General features: G+C 37.6%; 1 protein-coding gene across 1 annotated transcript in view; it reads right to left on the reverse strand.

The window, feature by feature from the left end:
* COL21A1 (collagen, type XXI, alpha 1) overlaps nt 1-16,206 on the reverse strand; it is a 201,934-nt gene that overhangs the window by 160,196 nt on the left and 25,532 nt on the right. The window contains exon 9 of the mRNA XM_012648707.1: nt 13,352-13,414. Within this exon, the coding sequence (XP_012504161.1) occupies nt 13,352-13,414 (63 nt within the window). The remainder of the gene's footprint in view (nt 1-13,351; nt 13,415-16,206) is intronic.

A 16,206-nucleotide genomic window follows, 5' to 3' on the forward strand; every position in this document is an offset into this window, starting at 1 on the left:
CATTTTCAAATATTCTAATATTCTTTGCTAGCTATAATAATAATAATAATGGTTATCTCTGAAAAATCAGTCTTACATTATTGTTTTTCTACTTTTACATGCACTTAAATTTCCTATTTTATAAAATGCCTTTTCAGTTACTTCCAGAATGATGATGACTATATAGTTTTTATCACTAACCATCATCCCTTCCTCCATACTCCATTCAGTTCCTTACAGAGTATATCGTTTTGATTTCTCCATGATGTCTCAGATTCAAATATTTCTCTTGGGTCCCCTTGTCCAATCCTTAACCACTTCACTTCCTCAGTGAACAATAAGTCTCATTATAAACATCTCCATGCACTGCACAAAACAACCTGCAACTTTCAAACCCACCATCTGCTCTCCGGACTAGCACTGTCTCTACCACTGGATTATGTGCCCCCTTGAGATCAGGGACTAGGTTTAATTCATTTCTGTATTTACAGCATTGGACACACTTTTTGGCACATTTTTGTTGATCAAGCATTGAAAGAATTTACCTTTAAGTCACCCATTCTGCACGTAAGTGTGTAAAATTTCTTTCCCCAAGGAACTCTGTTATGTTTGTGCGGCTTTCAGTAGAAAAATGAAACTTTTAGTAATATCATGTGTTTCCTGTTCTCAAGATCAGTCAAAAGAAAGAAGAAGGTGAATCTACATAGAGCTTTCTCAGTCCCATATCTCTACCACTTTAGTTATCACTGAATCTCCTCCCTCAACCACTTTGGAATCAGGCTTGAAATTAAATCTCGACTCTGTCACTACTAGCAATGAATGGAACTGGATTACTTATAAATGCCACCACCTTGAATATCTTTCAGATCCTTCAAAACCCTCTGTGCATTCTCTAGATAGTCTGACATGATTTATAATAGACTGTTATAATAGGAAAAAATAATAATTGCAATGATTTATGTGGTATTTATCATGTTTCATACTAAATGTTTCACATATATTAATTTATATTACTCCTCACAACCACACTTTAATGTATCCCCATTTTCAAATGAGGAAACTAAGGCACACAGGTTAAGTACTTGCCCAAAGTTACACAGTAAATTGACAGAGCCAGTGGGAACATCACCAGAAAGTGCTTCATGGTGGAGCAGATCTGATCATTCTAGAATGACTCATCATATTCAAAGAAGTCCATTTTGCATGACTATTTTTAAATTATTTAGAATTCTGAGTGCCCAGAGGAAAGGAATGTTCATAAAATTCCTCAAAAGAAAGTTACCATGGAGATTGGCTATTGATCAAAATGGTCGGTCATCTGCAAAGTTCACATTTAATGAATTACTTTTCTTTCCCATTTTTTCAAAAGTTAAGCCAAATGTCATATCTGCCTTATTACTTTTTTTAGAAAATTAATCTTTTACAAAAGGTCAAAAGCCACTGTACTGTCCTTCCTCTTCGAAGAGGTTGATGTGGTACATTTGTTAGAAAGGACACATTACATTTTAAGAGATTAAAAGAATATGGAGATGCCCTGGACTGTGTTCCAGGCTCACCTCTGACTCATAATGTGACCTCAAGCAGAGTCAACAAATCCCCAAATCCTGGGAGGCAACACAGTGAAGTGGAAAGATAATGAATTTTGAAATTAGAAAAGACTTTGGGCTGAATTTTTGCTCTTCCCTTTACTTTCTATGCAATTTTGGCTAAGTCACTTTGCTTAGCAAAGGCTTACCATAAACTGAGATAAGAATTCTTCACTTTTGAAAAGAAATAAATAGAGTCACAAGTGAAGATGGCTGGCAGATGTCAGGAACTCAATAAATGTGAGTTTCTTTCTTTTCTTGAGACTCGATGACTATTGTACAAAAGCACAAGAACACTGCAGGGATGGGGAACCTGCGGCCTTCTGATTTCAAGCACCAAAGGAGACAAGAAAAGCTTTATCTTTCCCTGCTGTATCCCCTTTAATAAAATGATTTGTTCTGTAAAATTTGGATTCTATCAAAATGCTGCACTTAAGGACCTAGAAAGCCACATGTTGCCTTAAGGCCGCAGGTTACCCACCCCCAAATGGCTCTGTTTGTTTTGTCCTTGGAGGAATTAAAATACAGGAATAAATAATAAATGCTTCTCACAATAAAACAATACTGTGGTATGTATATTTCTTAAGCTTACAATGAGATGCATTTTTGAAATCTTAGTTGCAGAAAGAAATTCAAAGTCGATATTTTTTTATTTCAGAATTTTATGGGAGTACACACATTTTCGTTACTAATTTGCTTTTGTACAGTTTGAGTTGAAGTTATAAATGTCAGTGTGCACTGTACCCATTACTTATGAATTTACCCTTCCCCTTCTCCCCCCTCCCACCTGCTTGCTTTCTGTTGAGTTTTACTTCTATGTGTGCACATAAGTGTTGATCGATTAGTTACAATTTAGTATTGAGTACATATGGTGTTTATTTTTCCATTCTTGCAATATTTCACTAACAAAGTTGATTTTAGAAGCTAGAGGTAACATGCCTAGTAACAAAATAAAGAAAACCAAACCAAATCCAAGCTGGGGGATCCCAGGGCAAAACACCAGAAGAAACTGGATGAAATTTAAAAAACCAATTTTGGAGTAAAAATCAGGAAAATAAAGGTTAATGGGGGGAATATTACAACACAGAAAATTTCCAAGAAGAGAAAGAAATAAAACATTGGTTGACTCATAAAAGGGTACCTTAAAACAAGAAAAATGCCCTAAAACAGGAAAAATGATAAGCTTTTTATGTAGCTTACTGAGTTTTTATTGTTTTGAACACACAAGTTTCTGTGTTTCACTGCAGAACTACAAATTTCCTATGATCTTTGACTGATTAATACTGTTCTACATGAATTTTTGCCATTTTGCAATTATTAGCAGGTCCAAATATCCACCCTACCCTCATCTGCAAGATTTCTGACAGTATTTAAGCCTTTTCCATGTTCACAGAAAGCCTCTTTGTAAATGAGTCATTTTTAGGGAAAAAAATATTCTCACTGCCAAATTGTAGGATTGAAGAAAAGAATACAGAATCAATTTAATTTTCTTCCATGATTCATAGTTGCAGGGCTCCAGGAAAGATGTATAGCATTGACATGGAAATTAAAGAAATAAAAATCTTAAAATGTGCAAGGGTCACCATCTCTTCTGAGCCCAATTCTAATCATACCATAAAATATTCTGCCAATCTAAATATGTATATTTTTTTCAAAGTAGTGAGGAGGGTAGAAATACTGGTTTCCTTTAACTACTCTAAATTTAAAAAATAAGAATAAAATCCAGATAAATAATACTGGATGTCAGCCTTCTTTTAAAAAGGTAAGAATGTGATTTAAAGTTTGTTCTATTACATAATTTTCTTCAAAGTTTTCCAAAATTCCAACAGATACTCTTAGGTACACAGCCAGGGTAACTAGGTAACCAAAATCAAGTGTGTACTTTTAATGTTCACTGTGGAATCTTCTAGTAGTTGGCAGACTTTACAGCTCTATGCAATTAAATTCCAAGAAAATTCATAAATCTTTCTTTGTGTAGCTAATGTAAAAACTAATTTGCTACCTAACTCGACTGTTAGTTTATATGCTTTAATTGATTGCTTACATTATTTGACTAATAGGTTATATTTAATATATGTAAAATTATACCTGAGCTAAGTTCTAAGAAAGAACTGTGCTTCTATGGGAGGAGAAGAGCAGAAGTCAGGAGAAGCTTTCCTAAGAGACAATATTAAAGGAAGCACCATGCATAGGGATTCCTTCTATACGCCACGCAACAGGAGAGGAGGTACCATATCCACAGAGCCAAAGGAGAGAGCGAGGGGAAACGTGAAAACAAGACTGGAACGGTAGACTGGAGGTTACCTGCACAGCTTGTGGGTCTTATGAAAGACTCGATCTTTATCCAAGCCACTAAAAGTCATTTAATCCAGGGGGTCACACAAGACTTGAGATCTGAAAAGATCACTTGCTACACTGTAGAAGATGGATTAGAGAGGGCCAAGGGAAAGCATGGAGACCAGGTGGGAGAGGGAATGGTAGGTACAACTCAAGTCCATTCAAGATGCATTTAGTCTAATGTGATGACAGGTTATGAGAGGTGAGGAATTTGGAGTTGCGGAATGATGCCCAGGTTTCTGGCTCATGTAGTGGTTATAGCTGATGATATCACTGACTGGCAGGAGACTGTGGAGGAAAGTGTAGTTTAATTGGTTACAAAATGTTAAGTAGCACAATAAAAAACATTTTTATGGGCTAATGTAATTTATACATGACAATAAGAAGCTATATACTGCTGTGAAGTAAACAGAATTTCTGCTTCAAATTAAAGCAAACTACATTTACTACACATGAAATTTAATCTAAATCTAATCTTCCGTCCTGTAGGGAAAGGTGGATGGATATAAATATAGAGTAACATCGTCCAATTTCTTATATTTGCCTTGAGCTAAGCACACAAATGACAAATAATCTGTGAGATACACAGAATTTAATTAAACTTCGGTACGTTGCCTCATTCCCCGAGTAAGGTTACACTTAAAAGTTATACTAAGCTTATTTCAAAAGGAGAATGTACAACCTTTTCAGGTAACAGATACCGCTTTTAGTAATTCTTACTTCTCAACCTAAATCTCCACTAATTATGCTTTTCATATTCAAAGGCAGGTGATCAATTAATCAATATCTAACCTCATTCCCTCTCTTCCTTTCCTGCTATAGTACTTTTTTTTTTTTTTTTTTTTTTTTTTTTTTTTTTGTGAGGCAGGGTCTTGCTCACCCAGGCTGGAGTGCATTGGCCTGATCGTAGCTCACTGTAGTCTCGAATTCCTGGGCTCAAGCAATCTTCCCACCTCAGCTGCCCAAACGCTGGGATCACAGGTCTTCTCCATAGTACTTAACACCGCCCGATACTGTGCACGTATTTATTATCTGTCTCTCCTCAATGGAAATGTGAGCTTTAAAATGGCTGGGGTTGGGATTTGGGTTTGTTTTGTGTTGTTGTGTTCATTACTATATTCTCTTAGCCTAGAAGAGTGTCAGGAACACAGTAAACACCCAACAAATATAGGGTATATGACTGAGTGAATGACAGAATGAATAAATAAGCAAACAGACAGATGAATACATACTGAGTCCAATCGGTCACCACTACTGAGAACTCTCCTAGTAGAAGCAGCCCTGCATTCATACAGATTACAGTCAAAAGAAGACACAATATAAGCATGAACTTATCGTTAAAATCACAAATGCTAGATGTGTCGCAGAACGATTCTTTGAAGAATGTAATAAATATACAAATAACAGTGTGTGTATATATATAATGTCTACATTATATATACTACCTATAGTATGTAAAATATAAATTATCAATTTCAGGGATACATATGATAAACATGGAATGTTCCACATATGATTTTTACGGAAGGAGAGTACTGAAGAAAAGTGAATTAGCTAGTCAGGCTTGTCTCATGGGTCCTACTTGTTTTACTACTCACTAGTCACACATATACAGACACACACCGTTAAGCTTACTCTGCAGGCCTGAGTGTTAGTTTTCATCCCTGTCTACCCGTTCCTTACCATAATTCTTGAATATTTGAAAACAGCATCTCTTGTTTGGATTACACCCAAAGTTCAGTAACTCCTCCCTCTTAGGCTATCTTCTGAGTTCTTATGTGCTCCCAGTTACGCTCTTCTAAATGGATTCCAGTTCTTGCATGCCCCTCAAGTGTAGAATCCTGAACTGAATCCAACACTCCAGAGGCAGGACTGTCATCTTTCTCAACACAGATGTTATAAATCCAACTAACTATGCCAAAAATTGCATCACCCTTTCAGGCAGCCCATTACATATGTCGATCTCTTTTCACCAAGGTTAAGGCTTTGTCTAGGAAAGCTTTACGAAGACATAAGTTTTAAATAATATTTTATTACAGAAAAAAAAAAAGAGATAAACTGCCAAGCATAGGATAGTTCACTAGAGGCAAATGGTCCATATTTTAGCTTATCAGTGAGACTCTCTTGAGGGGAGAAAGTATGGCAGTGGGAGAAAGTTGGATGATAAATCTTTTCAAAAAAAAAGAGGAAGAAGAGGAAACATACGAAATAAATACATAAATCTGCTTGCTAAGAAGCCCAGGCTGAGGTGAAAGGAGAGTTCAGGTGGAAACTTCTTGATAGAAGGACATTTCATACACTTCATAACTAAGCCGCCTCTTGTGATTTTCCTCTCCAAGCTAAATAATAGCCATTGCTTTGGCCTTTATCTGAATATATCCCATTTTCCAGTTCTTTAAACTTTCATGGCACTCGGCCCCACATTCCCCACAGCTCTTAAACTGTTGAGTTCACAACTGGAACCATATTCAGTCAAGGGTCTGAAAGGAGGAAGGCATAAAAAGCTTGTCTCATGGGTCCTACTTGTTTTACTACTAATTATTCACTCCCCATCAAGCTTACTCTGCAGGCCTCAGTGCTAGTTTTCCTCCCTGTCCTGCTATTCTCCACCATCATTGTTAAATATTAGAAAGCAGCATCCCTTGTTTGAATTACACCCGAAATGCAGTAAACTCTCCCTCATAGGCTGTCCTCTGAGTTCTTACACTCTCCTAGCTATGGTCTTCTGAATGAATCCCAGTTTCCACATGTCCCTCAAGTGTAGCATCCTAAACCAAACCCAACACTCCAGAGGCAAGAGTGTCACCTTTCTCAATACAGATATCATATATCCATTAACGACGCGAAAAATAACATCGGTCTTTCAGGCAGCCCCATTATATATCTTGATCCCATTTTCACCAAGGTTAAGTCACATCTCAGAGACAAGTAAGAGCCATACATTTATTCCAGCTGAATTTCACTGTTAGAATAGCTCATTCTCTAAGTTCTCCAAATCTTCTTGGATCTTTGTGTCACCCCAAATACAAAAATAAATTCCCAATGACATCAAGAATGAAAAGTCATTAAGTATCATGATAAATGAAATGAACATACAGTAGAGTACCTAATGCTGAAAAAAATAACACTGGAACAAATAAAAGGAGAAAATATTTGATTCTGGGAACACTTTACATTTCTAAAAATTAAAACAAAATTATAAACCAAATGAATAGTTGGAGGAAATATTTACGACATATATATCAAAGGATTAATTCCCTTAAAGCATAAGATCTTATTGATTGATATGAAAAATACCATCACCCCTATAGAAAATAGGCAAAGGACAAGAAAAGACTCTTCACAAAAGGGAAAGTCACCCTGAATGTCAGATTTCTATATTCAGCTTCCCACTTAAAAATTTCTACTTGAATGTCTAACATATAAATTTACCATAGTCAAAACCACACTCCTGATTTCCCTTACCCAATTTTCTCTCCCTCATTCTTCCACATATCATTAGAGCCTCCTTTGATTTCTCTCTTTCTCTCAAACCCACATCAATAAATCAGCGAATCCTGTCAGCTCTAACTTCACGATATCCCCAGAATATAATAAGCAGTTCTCTTCACTTCACCACTGCCACCCTCATCCTAGCTGCCATCATCTCGCTCCCGGATTATTGCAAGAGCCTCCTGACCATTTTCCTTCCTTTTGCCCTCATCTTCATAAAATCTACTCTCAACTCAGAAGCCAAAGTTCTTCTTTTTAAAAATAAGTTAGATCACGTAACTTTTCTACTCCAATGGCTCCAGAGCTCACTCCAATGAAAGCCAAGCCCATGAAAATGGCCTCAAGAACTCTAAGTGCTCTTCTCTCCTTTCTCCTTCCTACCTATCCAAATGCATTTCCTACTAAACTTCCCCCAACACGCACATATTTTGTGGTTTGATAAGTCATGTAACTTTGAAATTCTCCACCTGTGCTGACTACTACTTCTGTAAGGTGTAATCCTCCATGGAAAGCTGGCCTTTTCTTGGTACTACTAGTCCTCTCAGTGGCACATTGAAGGGGGCAGGGGCAAGGAGAGGTCACTAAGTGTGACCTACTGACCAACCCACCCTTTTGTCTATTGGTAGCAGTGTGCTGTCAGTCTTCCCAACTCACTTCTTAAGGCCATTAATATGTAAAATCATCTCTAGAATTCTACAGCTTAGCCTACTTCTCTCTTAGCAAACATGGTGGCCTTCATGGAATCTTAGAAAATCAGAGAACCTGGGCCTCATCTGGAAGCATCTTCTCATTTTTCAGATAAGGAAACTGAGGCCCATAAAAGCAAAGCAACTTTGCTAAGTAGAAAGCAAAACAACCCCACATCTCTCCAAAGATCAGCTTGGGACTTTTGTTTTAAAAAGTATGTTACTTCATAAAGAGTAACTAATAATGACAAAAACAGAAATGAGCACTGTAAAAATATAAACTTCTATAAACTCATAAACTAGTGCTATTTCCATATATGGCCTTCTTTAAAAAATCAATGTTGTATCAGTATAATGCTTTTAGTAGTTGCACTCCCCTGAATTACCTAGCAGGATATGTACATATTTCCCCTACTCTCTTTTATAATGATAAAAAAGTAAAGACACTGCTGAAAGAAGTCATTTAACTGATAGAAAAATGAGAAATAAATGGAAGGATTTGAAATAGCTCTTTAATTTTGGTGGAAGGTACTTTCCTTATGAAAATTAGTATTTCTCCAGAGTGGAATAATTTCCTATTTAAAGCTTCAGTTGACTTGGCCTGGTTATAATGTGTGAAAGAGATTCAAATGGCTTATTGAGGGGGGTTGCACAGAAACAAGTCCAAACAAAGCAGAATTCCCTTCGAATTGTTCCGTCCAAGTTTCCTTGGTCCAGATGGCTCCAATAGCCAGCCAGAGGCCCCACCCACACCTTCCCACACCCGCGGGGTGCTGGCCCTGAACACACACTAATGACCCTCAGCTGTTTTGGCTCCCATGCTTGCTTGCTCTTCCTGCTTGGCTACCCAACCTCACATCTCCTGCAGAGGGAAAGAAACAGGAGTGGGAGTGGTGGGCGGGGGGGTGGTATTTAAGAAAAAGTCATAACTTTGGGAAAACAGGATTCGAGTTGGTGCATCAGTTTCCAATTGCTGCTATGACAAATTACCCAAACACAGTGGCTTAAAACAACACAAGTGTATTATCTTACAGTTCTAGAGGTCAGAAGTTGGAAATGGCTCTTAGCGGGATAAAATCAAGGTGTCAACAGGGCATTCCTGTTGCATTCCTTGTGGAGGCTCTAGGAGAGAATTCTTTCCTTCCCTGTTCCAGCTTCTAGAGGCTACTTACTTTCCTTGGCACGTGGCTACCTCACTGTGATCTCTGCTTCTCTCTTTGAATCTCCTTCTCTGGCACTGACATTCCTGCCTCCCTCTTATCAAGATCTTTGTAATTACATTTGGCTATCCAGATAATCCAGGATAATTTCCCATCTCGAGATCCTTAAATTAACCATATCTTCAAAGTCCCTTTTGCCATGTAAGGTAACATATTCACAGGTCTTAAAGATTAGGACATGGACATCTTTGGGGCACCATTATTGTGCCTACCGCCATTTTTTTTCTTTCTTTGACACTACTATCAGATACTATAATAGCTATACCTATACACAAAATCATACACACATACACAAAACCACATATATAAATGTACTGAATGAGGTGAACCAGTAAGTCCATTATAACTTAAATCGGTCATAGAGTAATATACATGGTTATTATAACAGGCTAATGATAACTAATCTCTAGCACTTCATTCATGGGAAGATATTAAACTGAGGGCCAATAGCCTGTGGAAGGCCTGCACAGCACTCCCCTCTGAACATTGCCCAAGACTCTTCGTCACTGAAAAACACAAAAAGCCTAATGAATTTGCAGTGCTGTCAGGGAGCTCTGTGTCATTATGATGTGCCAGTAGATGACCTATCAGCCTATGAAGTGTATCTGTTTTGTAGTCGGTGCGGCACTTCAGCTGCCAGCCTCAGAAAGAGTAGATCCCAGGAAAGAGGTCTCCAAGCAGAGAAGGCTCACATTTATAAAAATCATCTTCCTCAGTGTGATTAGCACAGAACTCACACAGGACCTCAGGGAAATATCTTCAGTGGAATGAAGGAATTGCAGTGATTAAATGCAACAAAGTCATATGACATGTTATGTTAAAATGAGAAAGGAATGGGTTATAAGGGAAATTACAAGGCAAATATTAGCATATAACAGGGATTGAAGATAAATACAAAAGAGGAGATATTAGGTTTGTAGTCCATTCAATTCAGTTCAAATAGAAGCTGTCTGATGATAATGTCCTCGGCCTCTTCCCGCAAAATACACTGCCTAGCTATTTCTGTGCTATTAGCTTGGCCCCCAATACCATATAAGGTTTAACCACCCATGCTCATCCAGGCCTAACTCTTCTCCTGTGACTGGAGTCAATGCCCTCCAACCTACCCATGATTTTCTTCCTGCAAATATCTCCTACCTCCTCAACTTTGATTTTCCCCCCTTTTGCCTCATTTTCATCATCATACAAGCATGCTAAAACATCTCCCATCTTTTAAAGGCCCTGCTTTTACCCCAGATCTCCCCCATCTACTGCTCCATTTCTCTACTCCCCTTTAGATCTCTCAGAAGCATCTGTATTCACTGTCACCATTTTCTCATCTCCCACTTTCTCTTTAACCTATTTCAACGCAGCTTTTGTACCCACTTTCCCTGAAATCCCATCTATCAAGGTCCTCAATTACCCCCATACAGCAAATCCAATGGTCTAGTCATAGGCCTCATTTTTCTTGACCTCTTGACAATAATGACCAACTGATAGGATGATACACTCTCCTGATTTTACTCCTATCTCACTGATCAGTCCTTCCCAGTTTCCTTCAATGGATTCTCCCTGTCTTTTTTTTCTCTGTAAGACAGCTCCAAGCTCAGTTTATCGGTACTCATTTCAGAAATGATCTCATCCACTCTCATGGCTTTACATATGTCTACATGAAAATAAGTCCCAACTGGATACCTCCAACATGTCCAAAAATGCATTCTCAATTCCTACCTGCTATGGTTCGAATATTTGTCCTCTCCAAAACTCACGTTGAGATTTAATTGCCATTATAACAGTTTTAAGAAGCAGGGCCTTTAAAAGGTGATTAGGTCATGGGGACACTGTCCTCATGAATGGATTAAGGCTGTCATCTTGGGAGTGTGTTAATTATTGCAGGAGTGGATTCTTGATAAAAAGGATGAGTTCTGCCCCCTCATTCTCTTGCTTGCCCTTACCCTCCTCCCTCTAGTTCATGCTGTGGCCACATGATGCCTCCTGACATGCCCTCACCAGACGCTCGCACCATGCTTTTGGACTTTGCAGTCTCCAGAACCATGAGCCAAATAAACTTTTCTTTATAAATTACCCAATCTGTGGTATTCAGTTATAGCATCATAAAATAGACTAAGACACCCCCAACCAAACTTACCTCTCCCCCAGTTTTTTCCAGTGCAGTAGATGGTACCACAATCCACCCAGTTGCTCAACCTAAAATACTTTGATTATTTTTTGAGCCCTCTCTTTATTTCACACCCCACATCTAAATTGATTAGCAATTCTGATCAAATTTATACCGAGAATAATCCGGAATCTGACCACTTCTCTCTTCCACCACATCACTTTAGTCTAAGCTTTTCTACCTCTACCTCTACTTTACCTCTCACTTAGAATCATGAAATAAAGTCCTTCATAGTCTCCCTTTTTCCACTCTTGTCCCATTTAATCTATTTTCCAGATAACATTCATATTCATCCTTCTAAATCCTAAACCAAAGCAAGTCATGTCCTTTCTCAAAGTCCCTAAATGGACTGCCATCACACTCTGCAGCCCTGCGGGTCAGCTGGGCAGTGCTGCCCCAATCACACAGCAGCTCCATGGCTCTCCGCAGCACCAGCTGGCCACCACTTTGTTGTCTCTCCAGCCTCTCTGCTTTGATAATCTTTCTCTAGAGAAGCTCACCTGTTTATCTAACCCCTTTCTGTACAACACTGGTATAAAAGGCCTCAGCACATCACTGTTTCTTGAAAAGCTGGCTAGTTGGTTTGTATTAATTTATTAGCAAACCTTTCTCAGGAACCTAAGCAACTCTTCTATCCTGGATGGGTGGGGTATTAATGATTTAACATAAGGTCTGTAGTTCTCTCATTCCTTGAACATTATTGACTCACAGTACAACAGTCCCACTCTTTCACGGTAAGAGTTAAGGAAATATTATCTTTAGGAAATATTATCTTTGGTGACAATTATTATTTAACATTCGAAAGCTAATTTTTAATGTTTATTTGCTCTTATAAACATGCTGACAGTGACTTACCTATAAATATTTGCCTAAAAAAATGCTTTAAAGTTGATTTATGTTCCCTTTAGATGTCTCTAGACTTCTCTTGAACCTTAGAGGACATTATTTTTTTAGTCAGACTATAAACATATTCCAGTGCATATATTCTTTGGGAAAATAATATCACCTTTAAAAAATTTTTAACTTGGTAACTTCCATAGACATGCAGGGAAAAGATGATAGGATTTCTTTTTTTTTTTTTTTTTATTTCAGCATATTATGGGGGTACGGATGTTTAGGTTACGTGTGTTGCCCTTGGTTCCCCCCCCCAAGTCCGTGTTTCAAATATGTCCATTCTAAACCTAGCCCTTTATGATACCGAGAACTCACTGGACAATTTTTTAGTTTTAGCAAAGATGAACACAATTTTGAAGTAATATAACTAAAAAGTTACAAGAATGCTGATTCTATCAGCCAAGCTGGACTTAACGTTACTGTTAGTCTGACTAAACTTAGGCAGGCAGGCTTCTTCCTGACTTCAGCCCCCTGCCTTTTTTTAGAGCATTTACTTTAGAGAACTTGTAATTGTGTATTCTTTCTCTGTCCCTTTGAGATGTAAATCTTTTTAAAAGATTCCTGCCAATTTTATACCCAGGAATGTCTAATGTCTTTCTCAAGGACCTTAGAGCCATCCCTTTGAAATGTAATATCAAGGAAAACAGTGCCTTGTTTTCCAGTCTCAGTGGGAGTGTAGGAGCCTAACTTTGGTGGGCACCATTTAGCAAACACAGATAGTCTGATTGCAGAGGAAAACATTTGCAAACTGAGGAATAATTCAATGTTCATCCCATTAATCAACCTCCCAGCTTAAATCCTCTAGTTCTTTCCCACCAGCTCACCCAAGCACTCAAAAACTCTCCCTCCCTTTGCTTCAGCAGAGTTGAGTTCAGTCTCTCTCTCCTATGGCAGTAGTCATGAATAAAGTCCTCCTTGCATGTTTCACTTTGCTCAGTGCAGTCTTTACTTTGACACTACAATCCCAATACTGGAGATGACTAAGCTTTCAGTACTCACAGGCTTACCATCTTGACCGGGTTGTCCAGGGTAGCCAGGGTTCCCAGGCAGTCCAGGGTCACCCTAGGCAGAAAAAAAAATTCTCAGTACAAAACAACCAACCACACTGGTGCAATCAGAACCCATCAATTCCATTGTTTGAGGCTTTTGTATGTTAAAAACAAATGTCCAAACATAGGGTTAGAAAAATTATGCCATGTTTTAGAAACCTACCTTTTAGGTGTTTAAAATAAGAACTTTTATCATATAAATCTTTCAGTGTTTTATTTCTGTGAGCACGCCAGGTATAACAAGTAAAGTATTTTTCACTGATGCAAAATGTCAATATTTTTGACAGGGTACATTTTTAGAATTTTGAACAAAGTGTGAAGTGTCATAGCAAATATGGTTTCCATTGACAGCAATATTTGACTCATAAGTCTATAGACGTAATTCTGTCCTAAATGTTGCACCACAAATATCAATGTCCTACAATGCAATAATTCAACTCATAATTATTTATTTAAAAAATAATCCATAGACCATGTGATCTCACATGTAGGAATCAAGGTTAAAGCTGCATAGCAGTCACTTCTTTTAATCCTGTCAATCTGTCGCTTTGTCTATATTTATAATCTCAAATTTTAACATAATGTTAAAATCCTAAAACTTTAATATTTTTGTGAGAGCAAAGCCCAGGCCAAACAACTCTTTCCCGATCCCCATAGCCCTTGAGTACATGTAAAGCTTAAGAAATGAAAAAATGACCTTTATCCTCACAAACCTAAGATCTTCAAAGAACACTGTTCCATACAATATAGCAATGACCCCAGGTACATTCTATGGAACTCTAATATGTCCAGTGGGTAGTACTGGCCATTCAGGCGGTCACCACCCATGTAGAAAAGCAATGGAAGCAACACTTTTTGTGAGGTAAGCGTATTTTATTGATATTAATATAATTTAATTCTAAGAAATAATAAAAATATCATATTCATCTATCCTTGAGTCCATGAAATCCACAGGGGGCATCTTGCTGAAAAATATGAAGTCTTTACCATCAGTATCGGTACATTCCTACACAGAGGCAATTGATTTTCATTCAATAATTCTTCATTATTTTTATCAAGACATCACTCACATAGGACCCCAGTGATTAAGGGTATTTTTACAGAGCCAAATTTGCTGGTCTGAAAGAGTACTTCAGACTCCTGGCTAGGGAGATTTGTTTCTGAAACATAACAGGAAAAATGGAAGGAACTAAGCGAACCGTATTAAGGAACCAGTAAAGAAGGGATGGGCTATTAATCACTTAGCAGCTGCCCTGCAAGAGGCTTATAAATGGGGAAAGGCAGAGAAGAGGGAAGTATCTTTTTTAAAAGAGAGCAAGAAGAGCTGTAAATTCGGAGTTAGGGGGAGGAGGAAATAATGCTGAAACATGTAATGTCTTGCTGAAGAGATATAATCTGTAATTCTAATCCGAGGATATGCAGTGTTGTCTGGGTGTTCGGGAGGAACTTTTAGGGCCTATAGGGAGTTAGAAATTCCATCTCCTTATTTTGAGAAGGTCTTCATTAATTTCCAGTCTGCCTGTCATCCTTCCTTACCCATGTTCAGATTGGACTCGCTGCCTTTCAAAAAATTCCATCTTTTTCTTCTCCTAGGAAAAAAAATTTTCTTCCGCTTCCACTTAAGAGTCAACATGACAAAATTCTCTATCACTGTAACTTTCTTGTTATTGAAGTTTTTCCTGGTGTCTTTTTCTATTGAAACACTACAGCAGCTCCTAGATCACTTATTCATAGCTAGTGTTTTCTCAAAGTTTCCATTGGTTAGTCTTTATTTATCACTTGGACTGAGGCTCCACAACAAGGTTTATATTTTCTACTTTTTTTTTGCACAACGCTGGGTATCAAGTAGAGATTCAATTTATGACTAATTTATTTCAAATCACATCTCTTGACAATGACTTGCTTACTTGCAAAATATTAATGTCAGCTAAACCTAGGATATCAAAAGGATCCGAGAAGGTTTAACGTCTATTAATATTATAATGAGGCTGAAATCGAATTTTGGCACAAGAAAAGGGACTTGTGTTTTTATGCTGCATGATATTATGACATACTTAATAATATTTTAAATTAATCAAAATTAAGTTCCCAAGTGAAAATATCACCCACAAGATAAATCCAATGTGACTTCATAAGGACTATAAGACTGGTCAACAGCCTCAAGAGGGAAAATAATCCTTACGTAGGTTCTATTATTACTGTTAGATTTTACTGGTTTTTTAGCTATTGCCTTCAATGAATTATTTATAAAAAACTGCTGGTAGGTTTCGTGTTGTTTCCACAAAATTGGAAGAATAAATTTAGTTGATTAGAGAGGAGGCCAATTATAACAAAAATTTAATTTTATTACTATAATATTATTTCAGAATATTGTGGGGTTACAAACATTTTGGTTACATGAATTGCTTTTATACAGTTTGAGTCAAAGTTATAAGTGTGTCCATCATCCAGATAGTGTGCATTGTACCTGTTAGGTGTGAATTTACCCATTCCTTCCTTCCCCCTTCTACCTATTAATTGTTTATTATATGCTAAGCACTGATCTAAAAGATTTACATACATTCAATCATTTAATTCTCATAATAATCCTATGAAGCTGGGATTCTTTTATTTCAGAATATTATGGGGGTACGAACATTTTGGTCACATATAATGCCCTGGCCTCGCCCAAGCCAGGATTCCAAATATGCCCTTCCCCCATACAGTGTACTCCACTGACCAGCACCCAAATACTATTACTACTATGTGAGTACCTTAGTGTTGATCAGTTAGTACCAATTTGATGGCGAGTACATGTGGTGCTTG

Source organism: Propithecus coquereli, unplaced genomic scaffold, assembly GCF_000956105.1.
Source record: "Propithecus coquereli isolate 6110/MARCELLA unplaced genomic scaffold, Pcoq_1.0 Scaffold292, whole genome shotgun sequence".
Taxonomy (NCBI): domain Eukaryota; kingdom Metazoa; phylum Chordata; class Mammalia; order Primates; family Indriidae; genus Propithecus; species Propithecus coquereli.